At 48.8% G+C, this 25,796-nt stretch overlaps 1 protein-coding gene across 1 annotated transcript; it reads left to right on the top strand.

The window, feature by feature from the left end:
• Positions 1-11,724: 11,724 nt before the first annotated feature.
• Positions 11,725-21,762, top strand: DRD3 (dopamine receptor D3; the record flags this gene model as incomplete). Its single annotated transcript, XM_080613394.1, has 6 exons — positions 11,725-12,012; positions 16,873-16,985; positions 18,121-18,263; positions 19,307-19,503; positions 20,385-20,730; positions 21,566-21,762. Exons 1-6 carry the CDS (start codon positions 11,731-11,733, stop codon positions 21,760-21,762), a joined length of 1,278 nt encoding a protein of 425 aa, XP_080469520.1. The 5' UTR covers positions 11,725-11,730.
• Positions 21,763-25,796: the final 4,034 nt, after the last annotated feature.

The raw sequence follows: 25,796 nt of genomic DNA on the forward strand, positions 1-25,796 counted from the left end.
TCCCTTGTCCTATCACTACATGCACTTGTAAAAAAGTCCCTTTTGTGGACTTCTTTCTAGACCTAAGAGAGAAGATCAGTAATCCCCCTTGGGTGCTCATGTTTGAATCTTTCTGGTCACAGATGGGAGATGAGCCTCACAACAGCAGGTCTTTGCTTTGGGTAGTACCATCTTATAACCCAGTAACAGCATAATCAGGGCCAAGAACAGAGACAGGTCGGTGATAAAAGTATGACTAGTTTCACTGCTGCGCTCCTATGCTGGTCAGACCTGCTAGAGAACAACTTTTTACTGATCAGTTTAACAAACAGCACTTGACTTAATACAATTTTGTGTTTCTCCTAGGCTGGAGGTGAAAACACAGAGAACCAGCATCTTTAATCCCTTATTTCTGTCTTTTGGAGTGAGACCATCATCACCCTGCTCTGGAGGAGGAATTGAAATTGGACGTGGGACTGTCTCTGGAGCTACTCCAAGAGGGCAGAGCACCTTCCCCCAGCTGTGAGCTCCCTGGAGGCCCCGCAGGGAAGATGCTGGCACAGGGACAGCTCTCCCCTGCTCCCACTGCTCCCTGGCACATGGACCAAAATGTGCCGCAGTGGCTCTGCAGATGGGGTTAGCAACTGCCGCCTTCTCACACAGGACAGAGGGGACAGTGTCCCTCCGATGCAAAGCGCAGGATTGAGGTGAACTGACTAAGCTGAGCTAAGCAAAAAGGTGAAGGGCAATTTGGAGCTTCCCTTCAAAAAGCTCATGATCAGGCAGGGCTGGCTAATCTACAGACGGCTGGGGAAGGTGGGATGATGTGCACATGGGGTGCTCTTCAGGCACCTCACGTTACAGAGTGAGCTGGTTCTGCAGGCACCAAGAAAGCTAAAGTAACCAACAGCAGAGCCTAAGCACAGTGAAAGTTTGTAAGCAGACAAAACAATGCAGGAATATGCATTATGGCAGTAAAGAAAGGCCTCGCATTCTGTAATCCAGTGAGGATCTCTTAAGAGATATGCGTACAGAACCCATTCCCTAGAAAGCCTCTGTTCAAGGATATTAGATGTCATTAATCTTCCCTCATAAGAAGATAGTTGGTGAAATTAAAAGAGAAAACATTTGGTACTGACAAAGACTGTGTTTTAAACACCATCATTATCCGGTGTGACTCACTGCCACACTGTATCACTGTTACCAAGAGGTTAGGTAGAATAAAAAAAACCCAAAACATGGTGTTTACATGAGTCAGGAAACAGTATGCACCTGTGTTAAACAGGGAAACCAGTGCAGGAAACCTCTCTTTCTTTCTTTAGAGCATTGGCCATGTGAGATACTGGAATATGTTGTCCAGAGGAGCTGTGGCTGCCCCATCCCTGGCAGTATTCAAGGCCAGGTTGGACAGGGCTTGGAGCAACCTGGTCCAGTGGAAGGTTTCAGAAGGGATGGAGACAGTGGTATAGGTCAAACACCACAGAGCACCTACTACCTGAAAAGCCACTTGTAAAATACATTTCCAGAGTCATTGTGCATCCATTCTTCAGCCGGGCACCAACACCTTGTCCCCTTGTGTCCCACAAGGCAGGCTGCCAGCACTGATGGCACTGCTCTGCCACTGACGCTCCATGTGCCCTGTAGTAACTGTCTTTGCTCCACACCTCCCTCAAAAGCCCTTCCACTGGTGGGACTCAAGCTTCTGCAGCTCCAGTTACAACTGTTCTGTGCTGTAGGTCTTGCCTGCAGAGAGGGAAACAGCCTCCTCTTACTACAGGTATGCTCAGTGCCCAGCTCAGGAGGGTCTTTATCTCAGCCAGGCCTCCTAGATGCTGTAGTAATAAAAGTAATCAGTCCTACTACTGCACGGGAGCTAAGGAGCCCACATGCCCTCAGAGCAGGTCAAAGCACTCAGCCCCCAAACCTATTCAGATGTTACCTGGATGCGCAACCTCAGCTCTGGGCTGGGGCACATCAGACAGACCGCTTCATGAGCAGGAGATGGCTCCTCTACAGCCCTGCAGCGATTCCATGTCAAATTTCAAGTCTGAGCTCTAAAACACATGGGATTTCCATTTTAAGAGGTAGGGTTTCAACAAAGGCAAAAGAACGTTTTTCTTCCCCTGTGTTCTAGCTCTAGCTTAACATTCTTGAAAGTATTCAGCATGAACCAGGCCACTGGCATGGGAAGGGGCTATGTGCAGCACAGAAGTGAAGAAGAAGGCCATGTAACAGGCAGTGGTGGGCAAGTGATTGGTAAGCACTGCTGCAGGAGTACAGTGAAAGTATTACAGGCTTAAGCAGAATACCTGCTGCTCGTCAGATCTACCAAACTAAATGCTATGGGCTTCTGGCTTCTGATCCCACCACGCTCACAGCTCTGCTCTACAACTGTGTCCTGGGAGAAAACAGCCCCAGACTCAAACACAAGTGCACACCAAAACTCCTGATCTCTGGCTCTCAGAGGCTTCGCCTAATAGAAATAAATAAACCAGCCTGAAGCTCCATGACGCTTGTGAAGCTGCAAGTACCCTGCAGATGACTCTGATGGAACTGCTATTTGCTTCTTTATGAAAAGCACTTAGCGCAGGGTTTTAAAACCCAAGCAGCATGTGAATGGCACTGAGATAGGAAGATGCAGTTCTGAATGACACCTTAAAATGCTCCCTGTCTCCTAGTGCACTTCAGGGATACAGAGTAGAAAACCAGGGAGGCAGCAGCAGGTCTCGCCATTTTCTGGCCCAGAATAGAGGTTTACATTGAAAAACCCACAAGAAACCATAGGTAAAGCAGAGTTCACTGAGGCAGGTAGGTGAGTAAGTCTCAGGGCAGGAATTGGAAGGGATGCAGGAGAGAAAGGAATGGGGGGTCTGTGAGGAGGTTTGACTTCAAGGCAGATGGAAAGCAGGGAGAGACTTCAGTTTGCAGCCAGGGAAATGCGTAAATGCTACATTCACCCAAGCAATTTTCACTTCAGATCATTTCATGGTGTGTCTGTATATAGCAGCTGAAGTACCTCTGAAAGCTATAATGAAGAGAACCAGAACGCAGTCTAATTTCTTGGCTCGCTGTTTGGGCTATAATTTCGTCGGTCTTGCCTCAGCTCAATTTTCTCAGTTCTTTAAAGTAAAAACAGTTCAGATGCTTTTAGCTTCATCGCTCTTCTAAGGACACATGGCTCACGCAGTCCTACCACCTCTCTGGTCCTTAGCAAAGCTTTTGAGCCCAGTGACACAAGCCTGACAGACGGAGTAGCAGCAAACCTAAAGAGGATGACACTATTCCAAACCCTGTGCAAACTAGGAGCAGAGGGAGGAGAAAGGCAGCAGGCCAGGCTCTGCTGCTGCCTGCTGTCTCCGGTGTGCTACTGTGCTTGCTTGAGACAAGCCTCCTGCTCAAGGAGGAGGAGAAGCAGCCATGGTTACGGTGTTATAAGGAAGACAGAGGTCTCAAGCCTATGGGAGGGCAGACCCTGCTCCTCCCACTGCTCCTGGAACGACTCACTTCTGAGGAAAGTGGAAATGGGATCTTCTCTTTTTAAACTGGAAGCTAAATCTCCTGGGGCATTCTTGGGTCATATCTCAGGGCTAGAAAGTCAAAATTTGGCAGATGCAACAAGCCTCACACAGGAGTAAGTGACTGGTGTGTGTTGTGGGCTATATGGGCATCTCAGCCAGCAGCGATTTAGGACGCTCCAGGTCCATGCAGGAGGCATGGTATCTCCCCACATCCTCTCCAGTGACACGGATGATGTCCACCAGTCAGTCACACCACAGTCTGGAGAGGAGAGGTCAGAGCCACTGCCCAGTGAAAAAACCCTGTGGGGTGGTAGCGCTGTGCCACCCAAAGACAGAGGTAACCCTGGGTAGACACTGGGGCCGTTGGTTGATTAGTGACAGGAGAGAGCCATAAACACCCCTTTCATCTCGCCTGCATGTAAGCCTGCGTGCACACAGCCTCTTACCTAGAACAGATAAGAGGATTAAAGATTCCTGCTAGCTGTGAGCAGCGGTGGGAGAAACCGAGAGGTCAGAGAACCAGCACAAACACCCCAGGGCCATGGGCGCCAGACAGACGGGTTTGAGCAAGGATCCCAGGTGTAGGACAAAAAGCATCAGTACTGTTACTGATAATGCCAAGACCCCAAAAGCCCTTTAGGGCAGAGGAGGTGTGAGGGAAGGAGAGACACCACGGAAAGAGCTGCTGTTGCAGCAAACCTTTGCTAAGGGACCTGTTTGCTGAGGATCCTCAGGCTGAGGTGGAGGAGAGGCATGAGAGAAGGAAGGAACATGGACTTGAGAAGCAAGTATAGCTTTAGCATTTTGTTTGGCTCTTAGAACCCCTGTCCAGTTCAGACTGAGATGCTGCTCTCGGCAGGGTTTTGCTCCCTTCCAGCATTCAGGGGGATTGGAACTAGATGATCTTAAGGTCCTTTCCAACCCTAACTATTCTATGATTCTATGATCAGAGAGCTGTCCTGTGCAGGAGCGACAGTCACGCTACCCAAGGAAGACCCACACACCCCTCCCTGTCTCCAGACATGGCTGTGGCAGATGCTCAGCAATAACCAGCCTGCCTGAGATTATGGGCTGCTTCAATAAATGACTTGACCCCAGCTACTACAAGTCTGTGCCTCATAAGAAAGAGAGAGGTGAGACCCTCAGCAACATAGGCCATCACAGACCAGACAGGTTCATTTTCCAAGGCAGGAAGGAGGGACAGAGGTAATGGCAGCCCTGCAACAGCCTTTCCTCTGTCAGGGGTCCCTGCAGAAGTCACCCTCCTCAGTTTTAAAAGCCCCATCTCCTCTCTGAGTGTCTGTGGCTGGATGCAGAAGAACATTAACTGCATCAGGATCCATCCTGTCACACGCTGCAACACACATGTTCTAACACTACCAGCATTTCATGAAAGGAAAATAGGATCAACACAGTAATTTTAGAGAGGGGTTTGGTTGGGATGCTGGCTTTATCAGCCTGCTTTATAGGATGCAGAGCCTGAAGTCCCAGTTCTGCCTGACAGAGAGACATCTCTGTCTCTACCCCAGATTATGCCCTTGATGAAGCAGAAGGACTTGGACCTGAAAGTCCCAGCCTAATACCTAACCACCAAGTAAGAGTTGCTATGCTACCACCTACCCTTGTAGTAATATTATTTTCTGCATAAAACCCATTGCGGATGCGATTTACATGACAAACATTCCCTGCGTGCTAAGCTCAGACTGCTGTGTGCTGTGCAGGTTTGGGATGCACCACCTATCTCCAGATTGCTGGAAGAGGGAACAGGGAAGTTAAAGACTGAGCAGAAGGGATTCAATAGCAGCAGGATCTGAACATCCTGTGAATCTTATTTTACACGAGCTGTGGTAGCTTCCTCCCATTTCTCAAAGGAGCCTGTACTGGTTCTGCAAGCTGCTGTGCATACATTATCCCAAAGCTGCTTGACTTCCTTTTTGGTCGCCACTGGGGAAACATGTGAGTTTTGTTAAAAATTTAAAGTGACCAAGGCTGAACAGGCAATTCCTGCTGGATGGTGTGGGAATGAACCAAAGTTTCATCAGAAGCCTGCAGGTTGTGCCAGCAGGAAAGCTCTGTTTACATCCAGTGCGCAAGGTGATTTTCGTAGCAGCATAGGCAAATTCAGGTTGGGAAGGGTCTCCCAGATGTGTCTAGTCCAGCATCCCACAGGGTCAACCATGAGGTCAGATTCGGGCTTTATCCAGTCTTAAAAACCTCTGTGGATGCAGAGTATTTTGACAATACTCATCGTGAGGGGAGCATCCTAGCTTGCAGGATGAACGATGGAAGGTTTATTCCAGGTGAGTGACACAAATTAGACATTGCACTTTAAACACTGGCTGTAGTGACAGCAACCATTGTGTGAAAGCACATATATCATTTGCTAACAATCCTTTAAGCCGCAGCAGTGCAGGGCACTAGCAACCCAGCTAGAGATGGCAAGGTTCAGAGTTAGGAACTTGGGAAGGAGCAATACACGGGAAAGACAAATAGGCTGAATGAAGCTGCCAGAGGTTTGGGAACTGAACACAATACCAAGACTGTGACTAGAAATCAAAGGAAGAAATGTGAGCACAGGCCAGAGAGACATGAGGGATCAGGAATGCACAAACACTCACTGAACATACTTAGTACAAGAGGAACATTAGGACTGATGGGCAAGGAGATGCAGAAAAATTAAGCAGGAACACTGAGATTTATTCAAGTTACTTGAAAGAGCTTGGGAACACATAGGACTGAAAAGAAGAATTGGGAGAGCTGGTGTTGGAGGTGAAGGCAGAGAAACAGGCCGAAGAGGACCCAGAGGGCATGGACCAGGTGTGGGAACCATGGCTTCTCCCAGCTTTCTGCACATGGGGGCATAAAGCTTGTGATGGAGCTGGAGATCCGGGAGCTCGAGGAGGCTTTGCTGTTAGGATACACCTGTGAAACCTGCTCACACATCCTCTCATCCTGAGTTTCCCACAACTCACTACTGACCTGTTTCTCTGCCGTGCTCCAGTGACGCTGTTGTCACAGCCAAAGGCTTGTCCAGTGTTTAACTGAGGCAAATATGAGCCACCTACTTGGTTTTAGAGCAGGAAAGGAAGAATTTATGAGAGAGGCATTACACTGAGCACTGTGTTAAAGAAGATGTAATGTTAAAAAAAAAACCCAAATTCCTGCAAATATCACAGCTGAGATTGCCTATGCAATTTTAGTTCAGCCTGTCTCTGTGTGTGGTACAATCTAATCTAAATTAAACGATCACATGGATTATTATCTTGCTCCACAAGACCTCTGCTGCAGGGCAAACACAAGAAAGTCATTAAGTCCCTACCCCAAAGGTAGGACTTTTCCAGTCCCAGGAAAACCAAACAAGGGGGCATGAAAAGAGCCACCCGGGAAGGAGGTGGGGAGGGAGCAGTGCTGAGAAGGATCTTAAATAGAGCAGCAACATTTACAACTCGGTGATTTTTTTTTTCTCAAGTCAGAGTAATATTAAGGAAAGACACAAAAATTATTAAAGCAAGAAACAAGTTTCACAGGCTCCTACTGCCCATCTGTCTCATTAATCTGAGTGGGCTGATGAGGACAGGTTGCCACAGACCTTCCAGGACCAGATAAGGATAAAAGGCTGGGGCATCTGCAGTGGGGGTCTCTGGGGCAGGAGGTAACATGGATTACGGAGTGAGGAGGCTCCTGGAAGAGGCAGCATTGGGGGCTCCACTGAACACAAGAAAAGGCAACAGAGGGATTTTCAATGCTGGAAAATAAAAGACGTGAATCAGAACAACAGTGCTTTTGTGGGTTCCCCCTGCTGAATCTCCCTATCTTAAAGGCGGGGGGCAGCTGCAAGGTAATGCCTCTTGATCGATCCGTGGTTAGCTGTTCCATCAAACAGATAACATCAGTACAGCATATTGCAGTAGTGCCTTGTGGTCCCAGTGTCCTAGAGACCATGTAAGCACCTTGCTGGCCTCAACCCTTTGGGGATCGCCTACAAACAAACTGCATTTAAAAGCTGAAGCTAAAATGCCTCCAATCCCACAGCAAGGGGCCATGCTCACCAGCCATTCGCACCCAGCCCTGGGCTCCCACAGCATCCCCACGTGTGCTTTCCCCTCCGGTTTTAAGCACATGAGTGTGGGTGTGCTGGAGTCTTTCCAAGCTCACAGTAGAAAGCCTCGGCTGGGGATGGATGGGAGGGCTTCCCCTCTTCCTGAACTGCTCCAAGTGCAGCTAGAAAATGTATTTTGCTGAAGATGAGCAGTATGGAATAGGTGACAGCAGTTCAGCTGCATGCACATAAGCACAGTAGGTACAGCCTATGTTACACCACTTTGGAGCTCCCAAGGGGACAAGGGGGCTGTAAAACCCTTCATAGGTCATTCGTTCTATAGCCTAGCAGCTATATTCTCCATCAAGGACACCTGACCTGCAAATGCGATACCTGTAGGGAGGAGGCAGTGAATCATGACACCCATTCAGTGCCATCCACCTCGGAGTACTCACTGCCTTGGTGCTAATTAGCTCACATCAAGCCCTGCATGGGCATTTCCACCACCCACAGCCAGGCTGAAGCTGGTACTGTCACATCCCTCACACCTCATGGGTATGAGTACTCTCTACAGCACTTCTCCCACCTACCACCCTTACCCACAAAGAGGTCGACCTGGCTGTCTGCAGTCAGGAGGAATGATTCAGGCAGCCAGAGTCCCCAAGCACGCTTGTTAAGGTAACTTATTTCTTAAACAAATAAACTCTGTTGTCTGAGTTGTCTCCTCACCCACCTACAAGTTAGTCCATGGCCACCCTGAGCAGTGGGTGCATAAAGGGGAAAAGAACTTCCCCTCCTCCCTGCTGGGGCTGCAGAGCAGCTCCTGCAACTCTTGCATGCACGGGAAGGGAAACCTCAGCCCTGCAGCTGAGCTTCCTACACCCTCATGACAACCCTCAGAGAGCCCCACTTGCTGTGCCAGAGTGGGTGATGGGCACAGCTGAACCCCAGGAGACAGGAGGCCCACTGGGATTGTTCATACCCCGCATAGCCCACATGGTGACCACACTCCGAGGAGAACTGGGCCTTCAAGACCTGATCTCAGACCTCAAGGGAAGCCACATAACAGAGGCAAGGGCTGCAGTCATACTGTGACCGTGGTAGATGCAGCATACAGTGCCCACAGGCAAAGATCCCAGAAGGATGCTTCCCCCACATCACTGTCCTTCCTGGCCTCCTCCCTGCTTGCCCAGCACTCTTTCATCACAGTTTTAAGGTAGTTTATGAAAGATTTATTTTTTCCCCATTCTCTCCTATTTTACAGCCATCCTTATTCTCATCTTTTTTTAAACTAACCATTTTTAAGTGCTAGCTTCCTATCACAAGCAGCACACTTGCAGCATCCCCCGAAGGGCTTTTGCCTGTTTGCCTTCCACCGCAGCGCGGACAGCTCGGCCAGGGCATCTCCTCCCGCTCCGCCACAACAGAGGCGCTTCATGGTCAAGGGCAAGGTCCGGATCTGGGGTTCCCCCTCTCTACTTCGCCCCCCAGGCAGACGCAGGTCTGTCCCTCAGCAAAGCACACCCCTGGCTCCGGTATTAGCTGAGACCCCTCCTCCAGGTCCCTTTGGTAGAAGAGCAACCCCTCGGGCGCTTGAGGACGGGATGGGGAGCGCAGACTCCGGCCCGGCTGACTTCCCCCTCCCCGCCCGGGCACCGCGGGGTCCCGGCCCGCTGCTGCCGGCGGGTGGCGGTGGGGAGGCGGGGGACAGCCCGGCTCCGCCCCGCGGCTCCGCGCCGGGAGGGCGGCCAGGAAGGAGCGGATCGGGCCGGGAAGCTGCGGGACCGGCACCGAGACCGTCTGGGCGGCAGCGGCGGTGGCACGGCCCGGCGGGCCGGGGGGTAAGTCCTCATTGCTGACCCCCCGCCCACTCCTCTCCCGCCCGGCACCGGAGGTCCCCCCATCTCCGCAGTGTCCCCGCTCCGGGTTTCTCCAGCTTCCCTCGCCCCCCGGGCGCGCGGCTGCCCCTCGGGTGCGGGAGCGGCGGGCGCGGAGTAGCAGCCGGAGCGGGACCCAAAGCCGCGGGCACGCTTGGACCCGGACCCCTCCTCTGCGCCCCACGCCTGCACCATGGCATCCGGACCGGGACCTGCACCCGGACTCCCCCCTACGAGGTGGGGACCTACGGGAGGAGCATCCCTCCCTCTCCCCGCCGTCTGCCCTTCCCCGCGACAGCGACCTTTGTTCCTACGGGTAGGGGGTACCCCGGCACTCCGGTGTCCCTGTACCCCTGTATCCCGGTACCGTGGTTTGGCAGCATCCTGGCTGCGGGCAGAGCTAGCAGAGCCACGGGGGTGTAAGACAGACCAGGGCTGGGGCTCCTGGCAGTGAGGAACTTGGAGGGGAACCTGGTAGAGAACATTGGCCTCTGGGTGATAGCTGAAAATAGTGCTTGAGGAACAAAATGATGGGGCAGTAAACCCACTGGCAAACTGTGTAGTACAGTGCCTTAAACCTCTTGGTTCTATTCTGTGTGCTGTTTTGTTCATTCCCTGTCGTGGCTTTGCTTATCAGCTAGGCAGCTGCCTAATGTAGGGTTTTTTCCAACGCTACAGAACTGGCCTTTCATGGCACCAGACAATACAGATTTCCCAGGGCAGGAGCTGTGTCACTGCAAGGGACACTCACTGCAAAACAAGCCCTGTCTTTGGGTGGTTGCAGCAGAACTGTTTTATGAACAAACAGTCCTGGGAGTCATGCTATGGAAGTCCTTCAGGTCCAGTGGAAGGCTCAACTTTGTCAGGGGCTGGCAGAAGAAGGAGAAGGAGAGGCAAGCATGGGCACTTGCAAACAAAACACGTGCCATAAGAGATTGTTTCACCCCAGTCCTGAGGGATCTGTGTTCATGGGACAGAGGAAAGTTCAGTTTCCACCTCATTCTGCCCTTGTCCTCTCCCAGCTACAAGCAGCAGGGGCAAGTGACACCCATTTTCAGGGTGCTGGAGCAATTTATACCCGTGTATACCTATCATAAAGCTACTCCTCCAGGAGTGCATGCATCACTGATGCTACTGTTCAAGAGGCGAGGTGGAACAAGGAGTAATATTTATACCATTGGCATTGCAACGTTTTGTCCTTACATTTCATACCTGTCACGCTGATGAGGAGTTCAGCAATGGGAGCACTAGCAAAGGAAAAAACCCCTATCATATACAAGCTATTAAAATGTCACAGAACAACCCTGGGACAGCAGCCTTCATAGCCCTGGAAAAAAATTGTCTTCCCCTAAATCAACAAAGGATAGGTTCCTGAGCACAACCACGAATCCATTGTAAGGAAAATAAATGCCAAGTATCCTCTAAGCATCCGTCCATTATTTCATCCCAAATGACAAGTTGGTTTGCTCTTCAGAGCAGGAAGCGCATTTTCTGGCCAGGCATGGAAAAGACAGAGCACACTATGGATGAAATGAGGGCAGCACTGGTAGCTGAGCTTTGGGCAAGGTAGGCAGGGTACAAGCACAGAATTATTTGAACGGAAGGCCTGGGAACAGAAACGTGTTGCAGGAAAAGTGTACTTTCCACTTCCCCCATCGAAGAAAAGATGGTAGGTCCAAGCTACCTGGTTTGGGTAACTCTGTTCTGTTATCCTCAGTACTACAAATTGTCTTTAAGACTGAGCTCTTGCCCAGCTGGCTTGTACTGTGCTGTGACTTTGATGCATCTTAAAACTACTGACACTTTCTGTATATCTGTGTTGGTTGGTAAGATGCATCTCTCTCACACACACAGGAGGTGAAATATTGCATTTTTCTCTTGGCTTAAATTCAATGAAAAAGGCCAAGCAAGACCATGAACAAAGCTCTGCCTATATATGAGCAGAAAAAACACCCGACCTCCAGAATTGGCTTGAAGTAGCATTCATGAGGAAAGTATAAAAATCATACACCATCCACAAAAGGTACTGTTCTCCACTGCTTAGATGTTAGGAAAACAAATCTTCACTATGAGGGTGCTGAGGCGCTGGCACAGGGTGCCCAGAGGAGCTGTGGCTGCCCCATCCCTGGCAGTGTTAAAGGCCAGGTTGGATGGGGCTTGGAGCAACCTGCTCTCGTGGAAGGTGTCCCTGCCTGTGGCAGGGGGTTGGAACTGGATGAGCTTTTTAGGGTCCCTTCCAACACAAACCATTTTGTGATTCTATTTTAGAGCTCTGATTTTCAGTTACCTCTATCTTCATCTTCACAGTGGCATCCCCATGGCCCTCTTCACAAGAGCCAGCAGTCATCCAAACACCACCAACCCCATTCCCTGTGGAGCAGACAACACTACGGAGCCTTACCTGCCACACTCACATGCCTACTACGCCCTCTGCTACTGCATCTTGATTTTGGCCATCATCTTTGGGAACGTCCTGGTCTGCTTAGCTGTGCTCAGGGAACGTGCCTTGCAAACCACAACAAACTACCTGGTGGTGAGCCTGGCAGTGGCGGACTTGCTGGTGGCTATTTTGGTGATGCCATGGGTGGTGTACCTGGAGGTGAGTTGGACAGAGCCCTGGGTGACATCGTCTAGGTTGAGGCGTCCCTGCTCATGGCACGGGGGTTGGAAGTAGGTGACCATAAGGTCCTTTCCAGCCCAAACCATTCTATGATTAGCAGAACTTCACCACACTATGAGTTTACCATGATGCTGCATGTGTGATCATGTTCCTAATGAAGTCAGTAGTAATGTTTAGGCTGATCTGTGTGGAGCAGTCCTGGAGCTGGCTTGCAGGATCTGTACAGATTAAAAAGGGGATAAGGGAGGAGCACAGGGGGGAAGCCATTCCAACTAGACAGATTACCCTCTGCAATCAGATGGGAATTAAAAATATATTATTAAAAATCAAGTTTTGTTAGACTGGAGTAGTCCATCACCTCAAGCATATTCCAATCTTTAATGAAATCACAATATGCTTTTGCATCAAACCTAGCACTCGCTGTGGATAGGGTGAGACTGAGGCACAACTGTGGAGCAGCCTCTGCCCCCATGCAGTACTGCGGTCACAATTTGTGAGCACAATAGTAGCCCATTCTCTAGCTGTGTTTGAGACCCATTCAAGATTCATTTCTATCTGTGAAGCTTGGGTAATCAAAGTACCTGATCCAAGAGTCACCCAAACAACAGGCAGAAGACTCCACACACATCCCAAGCTACCACTCCCAGCATTGCACAGTATCTCCTAGAGAGCCAGACTGCAGGACTCCAGCAAGACTAAGATTTAAAAAGCAGTCCAAAGTCATTTAGATACTTGCTGCTGTTTATGGATGAGCGATGTCACCAGTGAAGCAGAAATGGCATCATGCTTCAGTACACAATGGGCCTAGAAATTGCCAAGAAATAATTGTCTTCAAAACCATGTACAATACCTATTCATCTACTGAATGTTTGCCAAACCAGATGTCTGAGACCCGGCCATTATTTATGGAGAAGCTAAAGGTGGATGAATACCTCATATTTAAATGTTGCTTGTGAACTTTGTGCTTTACACTCAATTTTTAGAGCTATCTGTGGCCTGGACCTTCTCCATAAAATTTGTCATTTTATCAATCATGCAAAGAACTGTGTCTTTGCGAAAGGCCTCTTGGGAAGGCTGTGATAGATCAACCAGAGGAACATTTTATAGTCTCAAAATCCTCATCTCCACCTAGTGAAGTTTCTGGCACAAAAAGGCATTCAACACTGTGTCTAGCAATCTCCTGGGGTCAACAGATAGGTCTAATTTACCAGTTCTGTTACCCCATTTCTTTACTGACCTCTTGATGCTGTGGCTGGTGCATCTACTGGCTCACCAAGATGTCTAAGACAGTGGCTTTAGGGTATCCTGCCCACTGGAGTTTGATGGCATTAAACACCATCATACCTTATAATCATTGTATGAATGGAGGAGGACATGTAGCAGCATGGCCTGGAGCATCCTTCTGCATCTTTTCACAACATCCAGTCCTACCTTCAAAGGAAAAAAGCTTCTGAAGATGGTTGTCAAAGGGAGGACAGACAACCGAGTTACTGCAGCTCAGCAGTTTACCACTCCTCAGCAGGCCTGACCATGTGTGTGCTCTTAGTTACTCCCACCATGCAAAACCATAAGCAGCCATTTCACAGCTTCAGGGAGTTAACAGCACCCCCAAGAAGAACACTCTCAAACACGAAACACTTAAGTGAGCATGCTTAGATACACCACTACTCAGATGCCTGTCATCACCTGATGCAACTTCAGGTTCCTACTTTCCCCCTATGTGCTCCTCAATACGGCGTCATCATATGTATCTGATTTACAGACATTCTTTTGTTTATTTGTAAGGATTCAGGAGAGTGATGGATTTGCATAAGCTTATGAATGCACATAAACTGGAAGACCTCCTTTACGGTTGGAAAGTTTAAAATAATAATACTGCACTTTTGTGGATAAAGCAGAGGAGGTGAGAGCCTGACCTGAATAGTCTTTAGGGAGCTTTAGCATTGTCTTTAACAGAGCCAGGGTTTCAACCTGCACTCTATTGCTGCTTCTGTTGCATATGCACAGAGGGGTAATGAGAGACTGCATCAGCTCATTTCTCTGTGGTTTGCTCTTATCAGCTGTCAAAGAAAAGCATCTGACCATCCACCTCACCCAGGCAGTTGTGAGGATTCATTCAATTAATACCTGTGATGTGCTTTGAGATTCCTGGACAAAAGGCATCAGAGGGGTAAAGAACAGGTACCCTGCCAGCACACGAAACCCAGAAATGCACACTAGCAAGTTCTAGGTGCTGTAGCAAAGATGAGCAGAGCAATAAAATGAATAGCAGAAACAGAATTTTAAAGATTATTAACAAAGCCTGTAATAAAAAGGCTCTTCTTCATTATTAAATTCCAGAATAAATTCTGGGTTTGCATACCCTGCAGGTAAATATTAACTACTTCACTGACTTCAGCAGAGCTAATGCCCATTTTAGAGGTTGAGGCTGGTGGAAGTGAGGATGGGTTTTAAGCCCAAACCTTTTGATCTGTCAAGCATCCTCTTAATACAATCCACAGCTTAGTATGCAGGTGGCATGGTCTGAATGCATCATCCCTGGAGGGTTCACTTCAAAGCCATTCCCACCACCACCTTCTTGAGTTTTAATGGTTCACATTCTTGGGCATAAAACCTGAATATGTGCTCAGGATCTTGGAAGCTCCCTCAGTTAAGTGCTTGCACATCTGCTAGGCTAGCAACAGATGGTTTTCATGCAAACAGCTGGCACCAGCTCCTGATGAAATACTCTTCAAACTCCACAAATCACACAAACACTGCATTGCATTTTGCCTCACACTACCAGAAGCACCTCTCACTGCAAATGTTTCCAGCAGCTACAGTTTTATATATATATATTGAGGTGGTCAAGCAGATCTCAAAAATTTGCAGCTAAAGCAAAAATGGTGGGGGGGTTTCTTTGAAAACTAAAAAGAAAAGCTTTAAGAGTTTGGGGCTTTTTTTCTTTCCCATCTTTTTTAAAGAGAAAACAAAGGAGCTCCATAAATATCAGAGGACCAAAGATGGAAGCATAGTTCTCTATTGCCTTTTGCAAGCCAATTCCTATTTCTCTCCCCTTCAAGTCAGGGGTCCTAATGGAAGACTGTCTTCTTCAGTACCCGACTTGTAACACATAGCAGCCGGGTGCAGCAGGCAACAGCCTAAAGACACAGCACACCTCAGCAAGTTTCTGTGCCCAAGTGCTGGCACACTTAAAACCATTTATATTTTCCATGATTATTTCTTGAACAGCTCTGAAAACAACTTGCACAGAGTGAATTCTGTATTTATACAAGTGCATCTCTCTGCAGAGAACCACATTCTTCCTAGGCATCAACACTTGTTGCGGGGTTGACCCACTACCTTAGAAGCCAAGCTTACTTGTGGCACCCTCTCCCGCCTGAGCTGGGATGGGTGTTTTTGAGTGGGTCTTGAAAACCTCCAAGGATGGAGCCTGCACAGTCTCACCAAGCAACTGGCTTCACTACCTCAGTGTCCTTGTGGTCAGAAAGTTCACCTTCATCACCAGCTTGCACCTTTCTTTCAACTTATGCCTGTGGCTTCTTGCTGTGGAAAACCTGTTCTCAGCATCGTAGTTACCCATCTCTAACTTTCTTAATAACCTCTCACTAGGGGACTGCTGTTAGTCCTCTACAAAGCCACCTTTTCTCCAAGCTGAACAAGCCCTGTTCCCTTACCAGCTCCTCCCAGAACAAGTGCTTCAGCCCCAGGGACTGTCTTGGTGGCCCTCCACTGGGCTCACTCCTGTTTATCAGTGTTTCTGCTGTACTTGGGCCACAAAACAAGTGGTTTTGACTTGTTTAGACCACAAGACTACAGTGGCCTAAATGCAAGCAGAGAGACTAGGAACCAGTGCCAGTTCCTGGTAGCTTCCCAGGATCCAGCTGAACCAGCAGGACCTATGGGGTTGAACATTGAAGGCTCTCTCCAAGCAAGGACTTCCCTCCCTCTTTCTCTCCTACCACCACAGCATTAGATTTGTTTGCTGTACTCATCTAACAAGCTTATCTGCGGAAAGCAGGCTGCGTCCTCATTCATCTCCTACAAGGAGGGAGTACTGAGGCAGACCACCTCACTTCAAGCTATCATCCCCCAAGGAGAGCAGTACCACACCATGCTTGCAACATATTGTTGTCAACTGAAAATGTTATTATCAAGAACTTGGTGGCTAGGCAAAAAAAAGAGCACTTCTCCATCACAAAGATTGGTCACAGCTAAGCTTTCATGATTGCACACTTCAGATTAAACATTCGAAACCACCAGAACAAAAGCTCAGTGTGGTGGCAAACCAAAACCCTTTATCTGAATAGCTTGCAAGTTCTCACTCAGATCTAATAATCAAAATCTGTAACTGAGATAAGAATCCAAATAAGGCTTTAGAGAAACCTTGGGTCTCAGGTCTCTCTTTCATACATAAATGCATAAAATTTGCAGCACTTTTCCATCTCACCGCCTGCAAGAGAACTCCAGCAGCTAAGCTGAGAAAGGCTTTCAGCCCTTATTTTTTCTCAGGTAATCCTTAATCAAAGGATATATACAGTGATACCAAATTTAAATCCATTTGTCATGCTGGGCCTTAAGGGAAGGGATAGCTGCTATCTATTTCTTCTCCCTCTATAAGCGTAACTAAAGGGTTGAAACTGAGGTGCGGCTCCTTCTTTGCAACCTACCGCTGTGTTATCTTTCAAACAACACAGGTACCTCAGTTTCTCTCTGTACATCACAGTGGACATGAACTCATGTAGCTGTTGGGATACTTGGAGGAGACGACCTCCTTACACATAACTTATCAGGACTTGGTGCAGAACAAGGCTAATACTTTTGTGGTTGCTGGTGCAGGTGACTGGAGGAGTCTGGACCTTCAGCCGCATCTGCTGCGATATCTTTGTCACCATGGATGTAATGATGTGCACAGCCAGCATTTTAAATCTCTGTGCTATCAGCATTGACAGGTGAGAGCCAGCAGCACCCAGGAGGATAGTCTGGAGGTGTGGGACAACCCTGTACCACAGCATGGCAGGGACAAGGAAGTGGGATTTGCACAGGCAGCCTTGAGGTGCTCAGGAGCACAAACCTCCCTGCAAGTCTATTACTGCTGCTACTGCTATTAATATGGCTTGGCCCACCATGTGCTTGAAGATGTCTGCAATTAAGGGCAAACAGGCACAAGCAATAAAACATCACCAGTAGGCAATCAGCCACATCCTCATGCTTCTTGAAAGCAGGAAGCAGAATTGGTTCTCTAATTCCTACTGAGTCTTAAAGAGGGTTTGTCCTCCTGAAGACCTCACTCATGAAGTTTTAATGAACAAAATCCTGCCATACACATAGGGAGGGGGTGATGATTATTGCTGTATAACCTTCAGCCTTGCCCTGTTTCTCTGCAACTTAAAACTTAGCCTATTTAAAGCCATGCTGAGGGCGGGGAGCCAAGACCTTGCTGCACATGGTACTGTTAGGACCGAGAAGTGGGGGAAGGAAAAAACACTGCATGCTGTACCTTTGTAATATGTGGCTAAAGGGTAATTGTATGAAGCAGCTCTCAACGCTGGGTTGGTCTGGAGTACCAGCCCCTGGGCTATCCTAAAGACAAGACTTCTGTGCCTTCCACATCCCAGCCTCATTGAGCTGCATCCCCTGAGGCACCCTAGCAGCTGAAGGCCCTGGACACCTACCCATGGGCTCTGTCCATAATGCCAACACCAGAGCGGGCAGCTGATGCACAGAGTGCAGCAAGCTGTGGTTGCTCCAAGACTGCTCTTTCCCCAGCAGCGAGCACATATAACCTTAGGGGTTTCCTGGGGTTTCTAGATCCATCTGGTATCCCAAACCTTGTAGCTTCACAATGCCAGCAGATCTGCAGAGTGTTTCTCTGCATTGCTGCCAACTAACTCTGATTTCCTCTGTTCCTCCTCCCAATGCCCCACTTACCATTTCTACAAATTGCTGATCCCATCATCTGGTCTCCTTTCCTATTCCATTTCTTTACCACGTTCACCATCATGTTCCCTACGTGGCTTTCATTTCTCCTTTTAAAACCTGGTCCTTTTCCTCCCTCCCTCTTTCTGGAGCTGGTTTGGCCCACAGATACACCGCAGTGGTGAAACCAGTTCAGTACCAGAACAGCACTGGGCAGAGCTCCTGCAGGAGGGTGTCTCTCATGATCGTGGTAGTCTGGATGCTGGCATTCGCAGTGTCATGCCCTCTCCTCTTTGGCTTCAATACTACAGGTAGGTGATGTCCTTGAACAGCAGCATACGCTGAGGGGTTGAAAATGGAGCTGTGCTGTGTACAGGCAGGTCATTTAACATGGGTCCTGCACACTTTCCAAGTTACAGGAAATTTTGGGAACCTGGAAAGCACGCTATGGTGAGAAAAATCTCTGGTGCTGAGCACATGTGCTCTTGTCTTATGAGCTTGCCATTTACTCAGGCAGACACTGATTATTGCTCTGCTGACAGACCTGCCTGCTCTACTGCCAAATCAATGTCCGCCAAAGCGTCCAGGTCTACAGATCCCTCTGGTCACTCAGCACATGCAGAGCAAGTCTTCAGATACACAGCACATCCAGTACACATCAGACTTACTGCATCTTGCTGATATCAACAGCTCCAGACACAGTTTTAAATGCAGTACAGGACAGATTCCTACCCAGCAAGGACTGCATACTGGCACTGCTTGTGAGAAAGCTCTTTCCCATCCAGAGGGCTGCTTCCTCCCCTAATCCCTTGAGGAAAGGAGACAATTTAGCCTCCTCCTTGGAATCAGGTTGGTCTCTTTCCCCTCACCTAGGGCAGCCCATTCTCCCTGGAGGCAGAGAGGTAGGAGAGCCTTCCTCTCCTCTGAGCCACAGGCAGAAATCCGCTGCTCCCCATTCATCCTATACACAATGCTTGAGGTGAGAAGGGAGAATGGAGTGGAAAGTACTGCTGTCCCTCTCCTTCCTGGTCCAGACAGATGAGGGTGAAGGCACACCTCTGCAACAGACAGCTCAGAGGAACAGGAGAAAGGATGGGAATAGACATGAGAGAAGAAAAGCAGGCAGATCCATGCTGGGTCATGCTAAATGGCCTTAGGTAGTCCCTTTTAAGCATCTGTTAGGTGAGTGGGTAGGACACAAGTAATTTGCAACAACAGAGATAGGAGGTACTTGCACTCCTTAAACTGCCTTTGTCCACCTTTTGGCTTGCATTGCTAGTACACCGAAGACCCCTTGTACTAAACCAAAGCAGCTCTCTCCTCTCTCTCTCTTTCTCTCTCTTCTCCTCCCCAGGGGATCCCACTGTCTGTTCCATATCCAACCCTAGTTTCATCATCTACTCCTCTTTGGTGTCCTTCTATCTCCCCTTCCTGGTGACCCTGCTGCTCTATGTCCGGATTTACCTCGTGCTAAGACAGAGACAAAAGAAGCGAACCCTCACCCGGCAGGGCAGTCACAGCGCCAGCACCAAACCGTGTTATGCACACAAAGTAAGATTCATATGAATACAGAAGGAGCTGACAAACAGGGCAGGGCATGCATGATCTCTTCTGCTTAAAGGGTCAAAGCACAGAAAAGAAAGCATAAAAAAGGGACATGGCATGTTTTCATTCCATCCCTCACCCATACACCATGATATCTGAGATGCAGAAGCTCCAGTTAAATCCTTTTCAGCCCTCTAGAAAGAGGATACCCCCTGCATATCTCTGCTCTCTAGAAACAGGGCATAGGCTACTTCAGGATTTCTTCAGAGCAGGGCTTTTTCAGCCATGCAGAAGTCTGGCTAATTTCTTCACTTATCGATTTTAATGTCTTCATTTATTGGTTTTTGTTGTGTGAAGCTTTGTTCTCAGGGCTTCACAGGCTTTAACCTAGATTATTAAAAAAGAAAAGCCAAACCAAAACAACTCTTCATCTGGCAGACTTACGAGGTCAAAATGCTTATGGTGCATGGAGCATTTGTTCCACTGACCTTTCTAGATGAAATATCTGCAACCATGGGAACCAGCACGGTGGTTTGAAAGGGATTGCCTGGTCACGCATATCCACTTGTTTTACCCATTTCTCACAGTGAAGCTGCATTAATAAAAGTGGGGGTGTGTGGAGGGGAGCAGGGCCAACACAAAAATACAAGTGTAAGGTTAGCAGAGCAGGTGTTTCAGCTCTACTTGTTCTCATGCTTCTCATCAGTGGGATGGAAAAAGAGAGTTGTTCAGTGCTGGGTCACCCTTCTGATAAGCCAGCTCAGTCTAGAGGATAAGGCGCAAAACCTAAGAAGCAAGTGGGGCTCCTACAACTTTCCTTGTCATCCTTCAACCCAGTGAATGGTTTGGAAGGTTCCCAGCCCCTTTGTGGGAATCCTGTTTTGCAGGAACACTTGGAGAGAAAAGCTTTGCCAAGGAGATGCCCAGGCACCTTTCCCCCCTGTCTCCCACTCAAATGCTCAGGCCAGGAGATGTCTACCAAAAGGAAGTTGCTGACTATCCTCAGCCTGCAGCGGTACCGCAGCTTCTGCCCTGAGGCATCCCTCACCAAGACACCCAGGAGCACCCAACACAGCAGGTTGGAAGAGAGGAGAAGGAGTACCAAGTCAGGACTGGAGGTACGGAGGCTCAGCAATGGCAAGACCATCAGCTCTTTGAAGCTAGCGCACCAGCAGCCTCGGCTGATCCAGCTTCGGGAGAGGAAGGCTACACAGATGCTAGCTATCGTCCTGGGTGAGTGAGAGCCACTCTACCTAAGTAGGGGGCAAGGGGTGATAGTTTGGGTCTTGCAAGAGCAAGGAATCTCCTAATACAGTATTGAGCTTAAAAAAGTGCAAGCCAAGCCCAGACTTCAGCTTTACTGCTCCACAAACTCAGAAGAGGCAGAGATGAGGCATTTAGGGATCTAGGGAAACGCTCTCAGATGTTGAGAGACAAGTATGTTAGTATTTTATTTGCTGCGTTATGTTACCCTTTTGTTTTAAATCAGCGGCCAACGATCCCTGCTACAGGCAGCAACAACCAACATCTTTGCTTTCCCTTTTCCTTTGTTATAAAGCTGAAACAGTCATAAGTTTCTGCACATGCAGCAGCCCTCAGGTCCAATTACAGAAGGGGAAACTGAGACAAGGAGCATCACTGGAACCAGTTCATAGAGCTAGATAGAGAAACCAGGAGAATGGTGCCCCAGTCACCTGCCAGGGTCACCAGACACACCGCTTCCCCTCATTAACTTGGTAGTAGCAGGGAAGTAATGCAGCCTCATTGTAACTGATAAAAGCAGCTAAGGCAGCAGTCCTTCCCTCTGAGGTGTGGCCACCATCTTTTTGTCAATTGAGGCCACTTCTGAAGCAGCATCCATCCATCCACATACCTGGTCCCAAGGAGCCAAAGCTCTTGCTAAGTCCCTCTGTCTCAGTAATGCCACCTTCAGCACCTCCCAAATGCAGACACATGCATGGAAATAGTGAGAGGATGGAGGGAGAGCACACAGGTCAGTGCCCTCTACCTTTCTGAGTAGTTGTTTCTCTAAAGTCCTGGATTGTTTTCTCCCTCTCTCTAAACCCAGGAGCATTCATAGTCTGCTGGCTGCCCTTCTTCTTGATTCACATCCTCAACACCCACTGCCCGTCCTGCCACGTGCCCCCAGGGCTCTACAGTGCCAGCACCTGGCTTGGCTACATGAACAGCGCCCTCAACCCCATCATCTACACAACCTTCAACACCGACTTCCGCAAAGCCTTCCTCAAGATCCTCTGCTGCTGACCACGGGGCTGGCACTGGGCTGCACAGGTTGCGGTTTGTGGTACAAGTGCTCCCCACTTCTGGGGAAGGAGGAGAAGACACAGAGGCAAACCAGTGGGTCCTTCAGCACTGGGCACTGAGAGGCAGACCCAGGCGTGCAGTGCAAGATCTGCCACCACAGTGCACATGGGACCAAAGCAGACAGCATCTCATCTCTCTTACTCTGGGCTGGGAATGCATTTGGCTTCCCAGTGCTGGAGCCTCAGCCTGCAGAAGGCACCCAGCTCATGCACAGCAGTCCTAATAGAGGGCAGAACATGACCTGTTCCTTAAGGATCCTATCCCTTTAATAATGAGCCAACTCAGAAAGAGAGCACTGATAGAGAAATGACAACATCCTTCTTGTCTCTGTCAAAAGGCTTACCAATAAAATAGGGTCAGTCTCACTGCTTGAGTAAATTCCCCCAGTTGCAAGTGAAACCTTCCTTTGTGCTGCCAGGTTGTATTTTATTGCTCCTTGCAAGACAGAGAGGTGGCTACCATCCCTCTGGTAGGTCAGGTCTCATGAGAAGCATAGCACTGTCACAAGTGTTCCCTCTCTTCCTAACCTGAAGGCCAGTGATAGATTGGCCACTACTTAATTACCACACACCCAGTCATCTACTGGGGCCACTAACTAATAAACAAGGCCTAGGATAGCTTCAGTCATGCCTGCAATAGATTCAAACCTGTATTTTTTCACCTGGGTTGCATGCACCTTGCCTCGAAATTTGTTCATGGTCCCTTTGAAGCCAATCTCTGTACTCCTGTCCTCATTAGGAGCACTGCTAGGTTATGGGTTTGTCCTATCCTGTTGTGATAACTCCTGTTACAGCCCACGCCTGGGGGAGAGCTGTTTCAGTAACATCCCTCCCTGTAAAAGAAAGGATGTGTGCCCCAGGATCAAACCCAAGACTCCCTCTGGCTCCCCTCACCAATATACCTGTCAGCACACAGAGCACCCATACATCCCAGCTTTCAGGAGCTGGCCAAACACAACCATGCCATGGTCTCCTTTCCCAGCAATATTTTACAAAGCCATCTCCAGTAGTTCCTGGATGAAAACACCAGACAAGCCCTGCTGGACCATTTAAGCTGGTCTCATGTCAGGGTACTCTAATGCTCTTCTTGTATAGACAAACTTGACCTGGGACAGCCTCTACACATTTCTCTCATTTCCCCCCCTCACTGTACTGGATCAGAGGCTCCAGCTCTCACTTCCAAGAGCAGGCTTAGCTGTGCTGTTAGCCACACTTATTTGACAGCTTTGGGTGTACCTGTGTCTGTTGTCTCTGCCTGTGTCCATGCCACAGCTCCTCATCTGGGAAGGGCTTCTTCTCTTTCCTAATATAAAGCCAAACCCATTCTCTGCCTCTGGAGCACATAGCAGAGATCTAGCTTCTTCTCTTGTTTGTCTGGGCTTTGGGAGAAGATGCTCATGGACAGCATGTGTTGTTTGCTGGGGGGGTGTGTGTGTGTGTGTGTGCCCTCCATACTGTATTGTAACTGTTAATCTATTAAAACACAGATGTAACTGGAAGGTTTGGTACCTTTGTGGTGAGCATAACCCTTCCTTAAGCCTTTTCTCAGTGATAGCCCTCTTAACACTTTCCCTGTACAAAATAATCATCTGCCTGGAGACCTGTAAGAGGTCTCCATTATTGCTTGCATTTTACTTGTAGCTGGGAAAGAAATCAATGGCTGTTTAAAGCACTTCCAGCAGATGAATGCTGAAAATACGGTCAATCAGTTTCCCAGCTATGCCAGGCAGGCGTGTGGTACTGTTTACTCCATCTGCTCTTGGGGGCTGGATAACATGGGAGCTACTCAGCACACAGGATATTGGGGGTATCAATTGTGTGAATCAGCCTGTGGACAGATTGCTGCTCAAGTAATTCTCATTAAAATGCTTCATAACACAGATCACCAGAGACCAGTTTCAGTTGCTTTATATACACACTTACTGGAAACGTGGAAATAAGGAAAAAGACCTTTTAAAGCATGGCTAGGTCCGTTTCAAGCCCTGCCCTAGCATCTCTCAGGTGCCACATTCACCCTCTTACTTGAATTTGAACCTGTTCTTCAAGCAGTGAATCCCAAGGTAATTTAGGATAGAGGTGAGGAAAAGGAGATATGGCAGAAGACCAAGCAGCATTTTGGTACCCACACACCTCTGAGGGATGAGGAAGGTTCTGTATCTAAATATACGGTTCTTTGTTTAATAGTTAGGATTTTAACTATAAGTCACAGAACTTACAGCAATCTCTTGATCTATTACTATGGGAAAAAAAAAAGCGCGCCACAAATCCCACCCACAATTACAATAACTTAGCTCCAAAAGAAAACAGTATCTCTCCCCCCCCCCCAAGTACTGCTTGAGCTCCATGCCAAGTTTTACTATGGCGATATGAACACACAGGAAAGGCCAAGGAACAGAAGCAATCAAAGCTGCAACCAGTTGATGCCCCCTATCCCTCCCCAGCAAGCCAGAGGGACAGGTGAGGAGCCCCCCAAGGACCTCTGCTTCACACACACCCCCCCATTACTGGCAATAGAATAATCTGTACTCCCCATGGTTTAACTGAAATGTCTCCTTCGGACCTTCATTTTCAACAACATTTTCATCTTTCCTGTTTGGGTGCCCCCCCCCACCTCGCTCTGTGACTGACTGGAAAAGGATTGGTGAGCCCTGACTCCGTGCTCTGCTGAAGAACCACAGGCTGTTTAGATGCTGGCATTCGCTTTAGAAGAGCCTTTGGAGAATGCAGAGAGAAAGAAGGAGCTCGGAGACTGCCGCAGGCTCTAGACATTTCCCAGTGTCAGGAGACCTGCTCTGACAGCACGGCTGGGCAGACGTGCAGGCACAGCAAAGGGTCCTGAAGCCTGTGCTCACCTTCGCTCTGCTCCAGCAGGCAGCAGGAACAGGCTACCTAAAGTCCCCTATGCTGGATGCCATTTGTAAACGAGCCAGCAGGCAGAAGAGCCAGGAAGCATCTCTGCTGTAGCTGAGGAGAGTTAAGCCCCTTTAGAGATGAAGGAGAGCTGGCAAAACCCACTGGGAACAGCAGCCACCCCTGCAAAGGTACAAGGCAGCCATCCAAGGCTGTCTGTCTAGACACAATTACAGCACGCCTGAGAAATGGGCTGAAAAACGCCATTTATCCCCTGCCTTAACCATTTCTCCAGGCGGATGTGTGCCCCAGCTCACAGAACCACAGGCTCTGACTGAGCTCGTGTGTGCCAGCTCACAGAGCCATAGGCTTTATTTGAGCTGCAGGAGCCCAGGCAAATGAGGCTGCACTGAGTTATGCTTACTCAGGTTAGTGGGCACATACAGTACCACACACCAACACAGACAAAGACACAGGGGTACATCAGTGGTAGGTGTGACATGTATGCACCAAGTTTACCGCTTCCATCTGTGATGCTGCAATCTGGGGGCTCCTGAGCAGCACAACCCACCTGAGCATATGTGTGCACCTTCCAGTGCCCTCCTTAGAGGGACATGGGAGCCTGATAAAGGCTACAGCTTGAGGTGCTTTCATTTTAGTGCATCAAACATGTAAACAAGATGGCTTATGAAGCCATAGTTCAGAATAGGAGTTTTTGATGAGTAAGTGACAGAAGCCTGGCTCTGGGCTGGAATGGACAGCTATCCAGGCAGCCAGCAATCTGCTCTTCAGGGTGTCTCTCAATCTGCAACCTTTCTGTGTGATAGCTATGATGGTAGAGGGTCTTTTAAGATGGGTACCGACTGCCTGAAAACAAGGCAAGGCAAGACAACCCAAGCAACTTTCAGTCACCCACTCCTACAAGCATGGCAGGCTGAAATAAGAACAGAGCACCACTCCTTCACAGACTACCAAAACTTTCTATATAGGTTGCTATATGGTGGCTATCATAACTCTTTCTGCAGCTTGCTTGAATACAGGTGCAACAAGAGATGTCCAAGGCTCAGAGCCCCACATGTGTGCCATGATTCTCAGCGGTGTTCTCAAGGGCCACAATTTACACTT

Source organism: Psittacula echo (assembly GCF_963264785.1).
Source record: "Psittacula echo genome assembly, chromosome: 3".
NCBI lineage: Eukaryota > Metazoa > Chordata > Aves > Psittaciformes > Psittacidae > Psittacula > Psittacula echo.